The 12,368-nt window shown below is 37.1% G+C and overlaps 1 protein-coding gene across 1 annotated transcript; it reads right to left on the bottom strand.

Moving 5' to 3' along the window:
- Positions 1–765: 765 nt before the first annotated feature.
- LOC133860531 (uncharacterized) lies at positions 766–9,482 on the bottom strand. Its single transcript, XM_062296118.1, has 7 exons — positions 9,425–9,482; positions 4,814–5,052; positions 4,494–4,718; positions 4,322–4,414; positions 4,131–4,232; positions 3,668–4,061; positions 766–887 (listed from the first exon to the last, which is right to left on the bottom strand). The coding sequence occupies exons 1-7, from the start codon at positions 9,480–9,482 to the stop codon at positions 766–768; spliced, it is 1,233 nt and encodes a 410-aa protein (XP_062152102.1).
- Between the last annotated feature and the right edge of the window lie 2,886 nt (positions 9,483–12,368).

Below are 12,368 nucleotides of genomic sequence, written 5' to 3'. Positions count from 1 at the left end.
CCAGCTATTGGTAAAAACATAACCGGTAGACTGGTTGCGGTTATTGAAATGGGAATAACCGGGTATCCTGGTTGCGGTTGCAGTTTTGACCAAATAAACGCAACTGCAATCGGTTGTACACCCCTACTTCCCGCTCCTACCCTCCCCCTCTCATTTTGGTTTTTTCTTTTTTTGCAAGTGTTCTCCGACCAGATCAGCAATTTTGGCCTCTTCGCTATGCATCCATTCATCTACCTCCGTGTTGTACCGTTCATCTCATCCATGGTTGTTGCTTTTGTTTGCTGGTTGTGTTTTTGTTTTGAATAAGATTTTTTTTTTCTCCATAGATCTACCCTCATGGACGATCTATGGGATGAAGGTTAGTCTGGTGTGAGAGGTTATCCCTCATGACCTGGATAGTTCGGTGTGAGGCGTTATCTTTCGCGACCTGGATAGTTTGGTGTGGGGGTTATCTCTCACAGCCGGTTTAAATAAATTTTTCTAAGATATTTGGCTACCCGTCCTTATCTTAGATGTAGTCTGCTCGAAGTAAATCTACTCTTTAATTATTTTTATATATGAGTTAGCGAAAGATGAAAGTCATAAATAGTACTTTATTGTAAGAATTTCATCTTTTATTTTCTCTCAATTTCTCTCTCTCGTCAACGTCCTTCTTCTGCAACAAGCTGCTGCTCCTCTACATTTTCATAAGTTACTCTATGGCATCGATTCTATTGCCACCGACTTCACGGTGCACCCTTCAATGGATAACTATTTGGTGAACAATTATGGGCAGTCCTTCCCGTCTCCAATCCCCAGTTTTGGCGACTGGATACCGGTGTTTAGACCAGACCGGTTGTTGTCAGGTTCAATGTCGTCGATGGTATCTGACGCCGCTTCCATGGTGGCTGAGATTCAAAGAGGAGGCTTGGAAGAGGAGGTTTCCGGTGCAACCAGAGCCAAAATCGCTTCCCATCCTCTCTACCCTAAGCTTCTCCAAGCTTACATCAATTGCCAAAATGTGAATCGATTACATCAATTACTAGCTAGTTGAATATTGGACAGCTGAAGGCTTGAGCCATATACATGAGGCATCGGTCGGTCCTAGAAACAACAGCCCCTTTGCGGTCCAGTTGATGGTCATGATCAACCCTCTTCTTTTCATCCCTGGGTTGAGGTTGCAAAGACGCAAGCAAGGCAAAATGTCTGGGCGATCGACCCTTTCTCGACTTGGAGCGTTCTGGGAGCGTGTAGTGAGATGTGAGAGAGGAGAGAGAGCAAAGTTTTTAAGAATAATCCTTTTGGGTAGTTACAGTGCCACCCAATGGCTTAGAGAATTTTGGTAGAATGCAGGTGTCTTTTGGTATATATATATATATTTTTTTTTTTGAGATTTTCCTTATATTTAGAGAAGGAACTACTTATAAGGTAACTGCAGCTAGTGCTCTTATATACATCGGTCAATAATTGCTTTATATATATATATATATATATATATATATATATATATATATATATATATATATATATATATATATAAAGGCTTCTTCTTTTTTTTTCTATGTTTTTCCACAACTGCTAACAATCTAATATTTCACAAATTGAGTTTTGCAAAACACCCAAGTCATCTATGTCCTTCATTTTATTTCAATTTAAATATCTTTTTTTTTTTACATAAAAAAAAAGTCTTAAAATAAATATTAGAAAAAACATCACTTAACCCCATAAATTATTGCCGCTTTTGAAATATATTTTTTTGAGCAAAAAGTGGTTGGTTGACAGGTCAATAAAATCACTGGCTCGAGAGAGGGCAACCATTTCTAAAGAAACCAAACGCTCTATGTGCCTCATTCTCAAACTATAATTAGTGCAAATGAAAGAGCCCTCACTACTAAAAAAAACCCAGTTTCTAGACGGTTTTAAACCGTCCAGAAATTGGAAAAAACGGTTTGGAAAAGGGTCCAGACGGTTTTTTATGGACGGTTTAAAACCGTCCATGAAAATGCGTCGGCATTTAAAATTGCGGACGGTTTTAGTAAAACCGTCCGTAAAATTCCAGACGGTTTGGGCCCAAACCGTCTGTAAAATTCCAGACGGTTTGAGCCCAAACCGTCTGCAATTCAGATTGTAGAAACCAAAAAAAATCTGGACGGTTTGGGCCCAAACCGTCCAGAATTTTTTTAAAAATTTTTTTTCCCCATACACATATTTAATTTCTGAAAAAAAAAAAAATCCCTAATACAACAAAATATCAAATCCATTTCCAAAATCCTAAATTCATCTCCAAAGTCAATACAAATTCAAATCCAAAAATATTTGGAAATTTTAACTATTTACAACAACAATCAAAATAAATACATACTTAAAATGAAAAAAACATAAAACCTAAATTCCATACATCATTAATTATAATCATCAATGTATGCAAGCCGACCCAAAGGAAAATCCGGTTTACGACCTTGTGTGCATCTTCTTCATTTATGCTTTTATGTGTTCGCTGCAATAAGTATACAAATCCCAAATTGTTAGTTAGGTAAGAATCATCTTTATGAAGCTAAAATTAACATGTTACAAGGTGAAAATTAACTGCCTAGATTAACATTCATCCTCAATCATAATACAACTTATAATATGAAACTAATTAGAAAACAATTTTAGCAATCAGATACAAGTTTCTAAATGTTTGAGACAAACAAGAACAAGAGAACAAAGTGAACTAGCCATCTACTCGGAGGGCTGAGAGGTTGAAGAAAAAAGGATAGGTTAATAGCTAAAAACCCATGCATTACTTCTTCTTCTTTTTCTATTCGTTTTAAAAAAAAAAAAAACAAGCATTTCATCACAGGTTTAGGCATGTTGTATCTGTGGTAGATGGTTGATTAGATTTATACCATAGTGGGTACAGTTTTATACTTTGAATTCAAAAGTTGTATTACATCGTGTACAGTGAAAGCATACATGGGTATTGGAACTTTCCTGGGTCTGACTCCCTAAACATGCAACTCTTTTTTCTTTTTTGTTTCTGGCAAGATAAGAGTTGCAAGTCTTTAATTACGAAGGTTATAAAAAAAAAAAAAAAAAAAAAAAAAAAAAAAAAAAAAAAAAAAAAATTCCCGAGAAATACAAGGAAAAACCAAAAATACAAAGAGCAATACTTCCTACAACCACCTCAAACTAACAAATACAATACCAATGAAATGCATTAATTGATTGTCTTATAGGGACTTCAACCCTTGTTTCCTTCATCATGGAAGGCTAAGAAATAGCTAACTATCAAATCAAAAAGTAATAATCTCATGTATCACTACTCACAAACAGAAGATCAAGATCTCCTTCACAGCTTCTGTGAAAAAAAAAATATATATATTCTTTTTCTTATTTGGGTTTCACTCACCATTTTTTTTTCCTACTTATTATTTGTTTCAATCACCTGGTCTCGATTTTAATAGACCTAAAATAAGAAAGTTTACTTGAAATTTGTAACTTTTAATTTGTTAGAACAGTTTTCAGTCTAGTAAATTTAAAAAATTAACACTTCATACATTTCTATTTACTTTTGAGAGATTTTTTGTCATATCATACTAGGCAACCACAACGATGAAAAATGACTCATGACCATAAAAAGTTTAAAAATAAACCAAGTCCAATAAATTTGAAAGTAACACAAAATAAATCAAGTTCAGCTCACCTTTTTGGTTGTTTCCCATTGATGATTGTTTCTCTTCCATAATCATTGCGACCATACGTTTGACGGCTGCCAGCTCTTCTTGTTGCGCTTCATACTTGTTGTTTTGCTCTTGCAGTTTGATGTTTGTTGTTTCGTACAAATTCTTCAAACGTTCCATCTCAGCAGCCATCTCTAGTTCTTTGGGAGTAGGCGCACTAGAGATCGATCCTTGTCCGGAGGTACTGTAAGAGCTTGATTTCCTGGGAGTTGGCCCTAGCCCCAAGCCACGCACACGACCGGAATGTTCTCGTCCTAGCACTTGTGCACATGCATCATTCTGCGACCAACGGACTGACCCCTGTGAACACACTCGTTCTGTAGGCGACTGATTCTCGATAATCTCTCTCATCTTCGCCTGCACATAATGTCCAAGGGTGAAAACGTCCGTAATAGAACTAATTTAAATTACATATTTACCACTTACGATAGCTTCCCCAGCCGCTTCATTCACAGGGTTTCCATCTTTCTTGGTATGCGAGACAATGAACATATCATCTCGGTTCGGTGTTTCTCCCATGTCTTCCTCCTGCATTAATATCCTTAACATTATCAGTTACAAGCTTATTATCTTACTACAATACGTACATGCCGTAAACGTTTATCTACTATACGTACCATTTCTCGTGCAACTTGTGCGATACTCTTCGATCCTAGAGTGTGAAGAAATACATTTTGGGCACGGCTTGTCTTGGCCTTCAACACTCTCTCCTATAAATTTGGTAATGTTAATATGTAGCATATTTCTTCAACAAATTTAATAAACAAATAAATAAATAAATGTATATACCATGTCAGCCGAAGACAACCACGTATCAAGCATTTCAAAGTCTTCAGAATCGAAGACTGCCACTGCCGAAGCCCTAGTGATCACAGACTCTAAGGTATCACTCTGTTTCAAATTTAGACCGCTCTTGATCTCGTATCTGTATTGCCTTCTTTTCGTTGCTAGGTCCTTCATTGTTAATTTCTTAATTTGATCAACTAGGTGGACAGGCTCAAAATGAAATTTTTTCTACACCAAAAATGAAATCAACACAAGTTAAATTTAAAATGTAGGACTACAAAACTATAAATAAGTGATAGACATGAAAATAAATCGTTTCATACCGTTAGGGTGTTCCACATATCTTCCTTCTCTTGCAATGGTACTTTCCTCCAGTTACCATGCAACTTTACAAATCGACCATTTCTGATGATCTTCCCACAAATCCTTCTAAATTTCTCGACCCCCGGGCCGGTTGGTTGGCACAACGTGTTGAACTCGATCACCACCTTTTCTCCAGCAGGTATGTGCCATATGTCCTTAGGACTACCAACAGTCCTAACATTTCTTCTACCCTGCTCATCTGCAAACCATTAAATAAATTTATGTCACACTTGATTATCACTAATTAGTAGAATATTATCAAAGTATTTGATAAAAAAAAAAAAAAAAAAACCAACTCTTGTCCATCTTTAATTCTAACTACATCACAAAATAGTCCAAATATTTCAAGTTAAGATAATTCAAGAGTACTAATTAACCCCTACGACAGATTGGGAAAGAGATAGTCTATACGAAACCCATTTTAAAGGGGATGCATGTGCTTCTCAATTTAGTATATACTTCCTATACGAAACCCATTTTAAAAATAATACAAAAATGGTTTTAAAGATTTTATTCTTATTCTAGCAAGGAAATTATTGTTCTGTACGTGTCTGAAAAAAAAAAAAAAAAAAAAAAAAAAAAAAAAACCCTAATAAACAAGATTTTCTTAAAATGGGTTACACTGACAACCCGCAAACCATTCATCTAGATCCTGAGTCACCCACTCACCTTGTGTAACAACACTCTCCCACCGTCCCACGCCTTACCAGGGACGAAACTAGAAGTTTTTATGGGTAGTGTCTATCTGCTAATAACTTAAGTTTGCAATTCCTAATGAAGATATAATATGTTTTGATCACATAAAAGAGAGCCTTTGTTAGCATCCAAGGCTCTTTCTCTATGCTTAATTAAACTCTTATCTCATATCTTAGGGCAATATGAGAAGGGCTATTTCTCTATTTCTACAATATTTATTTTCTTAGAATCTTATATTTACCACGTGTTATTTGAGTGGCATCATAGCAACCTAGAACTGTATAATAACATTTTTGTCAAAACAAACATAGCCTTCGAAACACATTACGAGTTGAATATAACATCGCTAGCTAGTAATACAATTCCAACACATCAAAAGGTGTTTAAAATTATGTTTAGTGGTCATAGCAATTATATATGTAGTTCATCTGGTTCATTTCATATCATTATTATTATTATTTATTTTTTTTAAAAAAAAAAAATTAAGGTTGAATTTATTTATGCATCTGGTTCATTTCATATCATAAATGATATTTCGTTTATGATTAAAGACAGAGATAGTATTCTATCCTACTTTTTATCCAAAAATTAACTCAAGTTCACGTCAACACCTTCAATAAGTTGATGCATGTCTATACGTTCATCGGCAAATTAACTTAAAAAGAACAATTCAAATATTAAAATTTAGAGAGATACTTTGATTACTTAACAGTACATAGATTGAGAATTATAACACTCCAGTTGGACCAAAATTGAGAATTAATAATAACACTCCAGTTATAACACTCCAGATTGAGAATTAATACTTTGAGAATCTTTCTTAATGGCAAATTAATATCAATTAAGGTGCAAAATCACAACCTAGAACACGGCAAGACCAAAATCACCACACTTTGCACAGAAAATCAAAACCCCAAGAAAACAATATCATTCGGCCACCCCTTCAAAACCCTAAAAATAAATCTCCATTTCAACACATATATCATACGGCTAATCCCCAAAAAGTACCATGCAAACTTGAGCATCAAAGGGCCAATCGGCCATTCACAACCTAGAACCATAACCCAATCGGTTTGAACCAAAGAGGACCCAATCGATTCAACAAAAATCAAAGGAAAATTACATCAATTTTAGTTGAAAAGTAAAGAAGGAGAAGGGAAAGAAAAAAAAAACCAACCTTTAAATCGGGCGTCGGGAAAATGGAGGCAATGTTTGGCTCTCGGGATAGCTGAGACGTTTGGGGGCGTCGCCGGAGAAGATGACTTCCAGAGGGAGAGGCCGGATGAGCCGGCGGAGGCAGAGAGAGCTGGCGGAGGCAGAGAGAGCCGGCGGAGGCAGAGAGCGCCGGCAGAGGGAGAGAGCGCCGGAGAAGGGAGAGAGTGCTAGGCGACCGGGGGTGTGAGAGACTCTGAGAGGGAGGGGGATGAACTTTCTGGCCGGGTGTACGTGCAGATGAGACGGGATGAGACTCTGCGTTTTTTCCCTATTTAGATCTAGGGTTGAGACGGTTTTTTCAAAACCGTCCGGAATTAGAAATTCCGGACGGTTATTTTAAAACCGTCTATAAATAGTATAGACGGTTCTAAAAAAAACGTCCGGAATTAGAAAATTCCAGACGGTTATTTTTAAACCGTCTATACTATAAATTCCGGACGGTTTTTTTAAAACCGTCAATATATTTTTTACAGACGGTTTTTTAAACCGTCTGTAATTCTATAATTTCGGACGGTTTGAATAAAACCGTCCGTATTTTTAAGGACGGTTTTATTAAACCGTCTGTATATTATTTTTCCCGACGGTTTAACCAAAAAACGTCCAAAAATGTTTTTTTATATACGGTTTTTAAAACCGTCTATAAAAAAACAGTCTGTAATTCCCTTTTTTTTGGTAGTGCCTCTTTATTTAATTGAGATGTTTTTTGCTTTTTCGTTAATAATACTAATATGTTGATCGAATATCATGTCTCTAAATATAGATGAGCCAAAGTACGTACACCTAGGGTGTAGAAGTAAGCAGCAAATTACATGCATGGTTGTCTTTGACTCATTATAGTTGTGGTTAACGAGTCAAGAACTTTGTGTCCATGAACTTGAATACTTTGTGTCCCTGAACTTGAATATTATGTATAGTTTCATGAAGGCTCAGAAGAAAGAAAAAAAAAAAAAATTAAAAAAAATAAAAAAATTAAAAAAATAAAATTACGCTTTAATTATCTTCCCATTCTGCACACGAAATCTTATTGCCTATTGGCTTCTTGGTGAATGGTGAGAAACGATTCCCTGAATCACTCAACCAAATCACTTGGAAATTTTTCCATGTTATTTTATCAATTTTTTTTTTTTTTAATGATTTTAGGAGACTTCCCTTTGCAATTGCTGACCAGCTAGCATATTTGCTGCGGACATCGCACCAATCTACCTAACATCAACTTTGAGACAGTTATCTTTGAAAAAAAAAAAAAACTTTGATAAAGTTGATCAAATGACTTTCCCAAAAGCAATGCCTTTTTTTTGTTTTTTTTTTTTTTTTTGTAAAGCCTATATATGTTCATTTGTTTTTAGTCTTTACAGTCCTATATATGGAAATACTTTTGAATATTATAATTGTTATATTGATTAATATTATCTCCCGTACATATCATGTTTCACGTGAACCATTTTAATAACAAAAATGCATGCATTATATATATATTGGCATTTTTATCCTTCTTGTCTACATTGTACGGATAAGTCAGCTGGATTATTTACGTACGATACAGATACTAGAAATATTAAACCAGATACTAGGAAGCTTGTCGATCTATCGTACTATATATGTATGTTTCATATATATCGATATAGCAGAAAAATAAGACCATTTTTCTCTGAGGAGCTAACAACTTTTTTTTTTTTTTTTTTTGGAGGAGGAGGAGCTAACAACTAGAACAACATGCTTTCATATTCAAAACGGGATGAGCTCAAATTTAGTCTAATCTAATAGCATATGGGATGAAAATACAATATTCCCATGGTCAATTTGTCAAAATACTCATATAATAAAAAGATCCTCACAAAAAAAAAATGTTTTTTTTTCCTCTTTATTTGAGCCTTTGGTAATTATTGGCCAATTATAAGGTGTGATTCTTAGACAATTATACTATTCCCTAATTATTTTATTTTTTAGAAGTAACGTACACCAAATTATTGAACTTGCTTACAATCAATAAATGATTGAGCTATCCAAGTCTTATTATGATAATATAAAGTTAGAGAGTTTCATAGCTAGCTGACACCACCACTCCAAAAGATTTTTCAATTCTATGCTTTTGCAAAGTGTGGGGGCAGTTCTCATCTCCAAAGGCATTTTTTTTTTTTTTTTTTTACTATTTTTTTTTTTTAAAAAAAAAAAATTCTAAAAATAAATATTAAAAAAAACTTCACTTAACCTCATAAATTATCGCCGCTTTTGAAATATATATCTTATTTAACAAAGGTGGTTGGTTGAGGGGTCAATAAAATCACTGGCAAGAGAGAGGGCAACCACTTCTAAAGAAATCAAATACTCCAGATAAATGCTAGGGGTATTTAAAGTTTTACGAAGGGAAGCTTATAAACTGACATGGAGCTTCATGAGAGGCTCCACGTCAACTTAATATCAAAATGTTAAAACAACTTTTAATACATAAAGACCAAACTACACTTTCATCTCCGATTGGTGATGCTTCAATTCCAGGTTGCGATCGAAATGCGGCGTTCAAGAGATGTTATTGTGCCATGTAACATTGTGCCTGATCATCGCCTTCTTCGTGATAAGGCTGGATCACGATGGGTTTCGATGTTTACTGTTTAGGATCACTAGCCGGATCTGCTATCGGCTGAACACCGAAACCCACGTACCGGCCGGATCACTGCCGGCAGGATCTCCGTCGCCGGCCGAATTTGCTACTGCTTCCATTTCCTGTTAAACTCATCACACCGAAACCCACGAATCTGCTACTGGACAGACACCAAAGCCCACGGACCGAATCTTCAACAGGCAGGATCTCCCAACCGGTCGGATCACCCTCTCCTTCTCAACCATCTCATGTTTTCTTGTTCGGCCATCAGAGGCTGGGAGCAGGGGTAGGTGAAGGATATTTTTGTCTTTTTAGAACATGCCATGTTAGTTTGTAAACTTCTCTTGGTAAAACTTTAAGTGATCCTAGCATTTTTCAATACTCTATGTGCCTCATTCTCAAACTAATAGTGCGAATGAGAGAGCCCTCTTTATGTAATTGAGATGTTAATTGTTTTTTCGCTAATAATGCTAATATGTTGTTTGAATATCATGTGTCTAAATATAGATGAGCCAAATTAAAAGTACGTACACCTAGGGCGTAGAAGTAGCAACAAATTACATGGTTGTCATTATAGTTGTGGTTTACGAGTCAAGAACGACTTTGTGCATGTCCATGAATTTGAATATGATAACAAGGTTCACAACACTTGGCGAAAAAACAATCATTCACGAAGACAAAATAATCATATCTGTAATATACTGGATCTCATATGCAAAAACTTTGAAGTTTGTCCAGCGCGCATTAATCACGAAGTCCAGGTTGCTGTTCCTGGATTGAATATTAAAAAGGTTGTGGTCCGGTGGGTCCCAATATATACCGAGTTATTGGCCAAAACTAAAGCAACATGTAGAAAAAATGAAAGGGAATTGAATAAAGGAGAAGTGAAAAGCAAAACAACATCAAAGATAACAAAGTGATAAAGCAAAAGTGTTGAGAGGACAGAAGAAAAGATGGCCGACCCAAACGTGATTAACACGAGAATACGAAGGAATCAAAGACGACAGAGGCCAATTATTGTCTTGGTCACCTCCCAAAGTTATTCTACTTTTATATTCCCAAAGTTATTCTCCAGTTTTATATGCATTATCATGTCTATATTTATTTCACGTAGGATGCTCGCTCAGAGAAAAAAGTGGGAAAAAAATAATAATAATTATGTTCGTTATGCGTGATCAATTCAAAACAATAATCGTTAATTTCTAAAAAAATTAATTTTTTTTTCTCACAAAATTCTTAAGAATTATAATTCCGAGAAATATCCCAATTGTCATGAGATATAGAATTGTTTGGTACTAATTCGAATTAGTTCTCTACACATTTGGTAGAACTGTAGCATTCTCAATGCTTAGAGAACTGATAGGGTATCTGCTGTGGGTGGTTTTTTGTGATTTTTTTTTTTTACATTTTCCCTATATGTAGGGAAATGAATGGGTATAGGGAAGCTGCCGGAAATGCTCTAACTTTGCCAGGGGTTAATTACCTATCTATTATTCGATCATCTCCTTATCTTTTTGTTAAGAAAAAAAAATTGTAGTAGATAGTCAATATAGCAATTAGGAGTGAGCAAATCCCCGCAAAACCCGCCCCGCCCCGCAGAAACCGCCCCAACCCTCCCTGCAGAGCCCAAAACCCGCACCCATGGTGCGGGTTTTGAGGCTGTTTTTGGCCCCCCCGCGCGGTGCGGGGCGGGTTGCGGGGGGGACCCTTGAATTTTCTCGGGTCCCCGCCCCGCCCCGCATATTTTAAAAAAAAAAAAAAAAAAAAAAAAAAGAAAAGAAAAGAAGGAAGAAAGCGGCACGGAGAAAATGCTTCTAACCTAACCCTAAACAAACGCATCTCTTCCTTTTCTTATTTCCAGTTCTGCGGCTTCTGCCTCTTCCTTTTCTTATTCTTCTTTCCTCTTCTTTTGTTCTTCTCGCCGCTTCCCCGAACGGAGACTGAGGAGAGAGGGAGAGAGGGAGATGCGAAGAGAGATGAGATCAAGAGAGATCAGAGATGCGAAGAGAGATTGAAGAGAGAGAGATCGAGAGACTGAGGAGATCGGGAGAGAGGGAGAGTCAAAGATCGGGAGAGGGAGTCGGCGAGAGGGAGTCATCCAGCTCCAGCTTCCCCGAACGCCCTCAATCTGCACATCTTAGTTTTCCCTCGGTTTCTAGTTGCTGAAACTGTAAGATTGCTGAAGATTTTCTCTTGATTTGATATTTTTCTGGTTAGTTGGCAGTAAAGTGTTTTGGTTCACTTTTGTAGTTTCATCTGTGTAGGCACTTTGAGTTTCATCCCCATTCCCCGCACGCACGGTCCGGCACAGAGCAGCAGCAGGCCACAGCAGCTGCTGGAGCAGATCGGCATTTCATTCCAAAACCCGCGGGGATCCCCGCATACCCGCGGGGATCCCCGCCCCGCAACCCCGCCCCATCAAAGTGAACCCGCACCTCTGCGGGGCGGGGTCAAAAAATCCCCATCCCCGCCCCCCCCCCCCCCCCCCCCCGCCCCATGCTCAGCCCTAATAGCAATATCAGTTCATGAAAGACCTCAGTGAAAAGAAAGAAATAAGAATGCATGTTGGCCCTTTTAAATAGTTCGAATCAGTTTGATAATAACCCTTTGAGCGAAGGATACAGTATAAAAGGCCTTTTAGAGCCACAACTTTGGGCCAAAATGACAAAGAGGCTATAAGATCTCTATCAAGAACCCATTTGGTACCTTATGATGGGGAGCCAACATGTTCTACCACGAAGGACACATGACCCAGTCCATGTTCTACAACGAGGGACTTACTATCCAATTGATACTTTACTCAGGAGGGTCGAAGATTCAGTTTATTCGGGCCATTGTCGATCACCATTCCTATTCTTTAATCAAAAGGGTCACCAACTCAACCCATTCACACTCTGGTTGATCACCCATCTTACGCTTACCCGAGAGGGTGAACATCGAAACCCTAGTGGATCACCCATCTTATACTTTCCTCAAGAGGGTTGATGACCCAACTTATTCGAGCC

The sequence above is a fragment of the Alnus glutinosa genome, chromosome 2 (genome assembly GCF_958979055.1).
Source record: "Alnus glutinosa chromosome 2, dhAlnGlut1.1, whole genome shotgun sequence".
Taxonomy (NCBI): Eukaryota; Viridiplantae; Streptophyta; class Magnoliopsida; order Fagales; family Betulaceae; genus Alnus; species Alnus glutinosa.
Note: the sequence above shows the minus strand (reverse complement) of the source record. Positions and strands in the feature narration are given on the sequence as shown.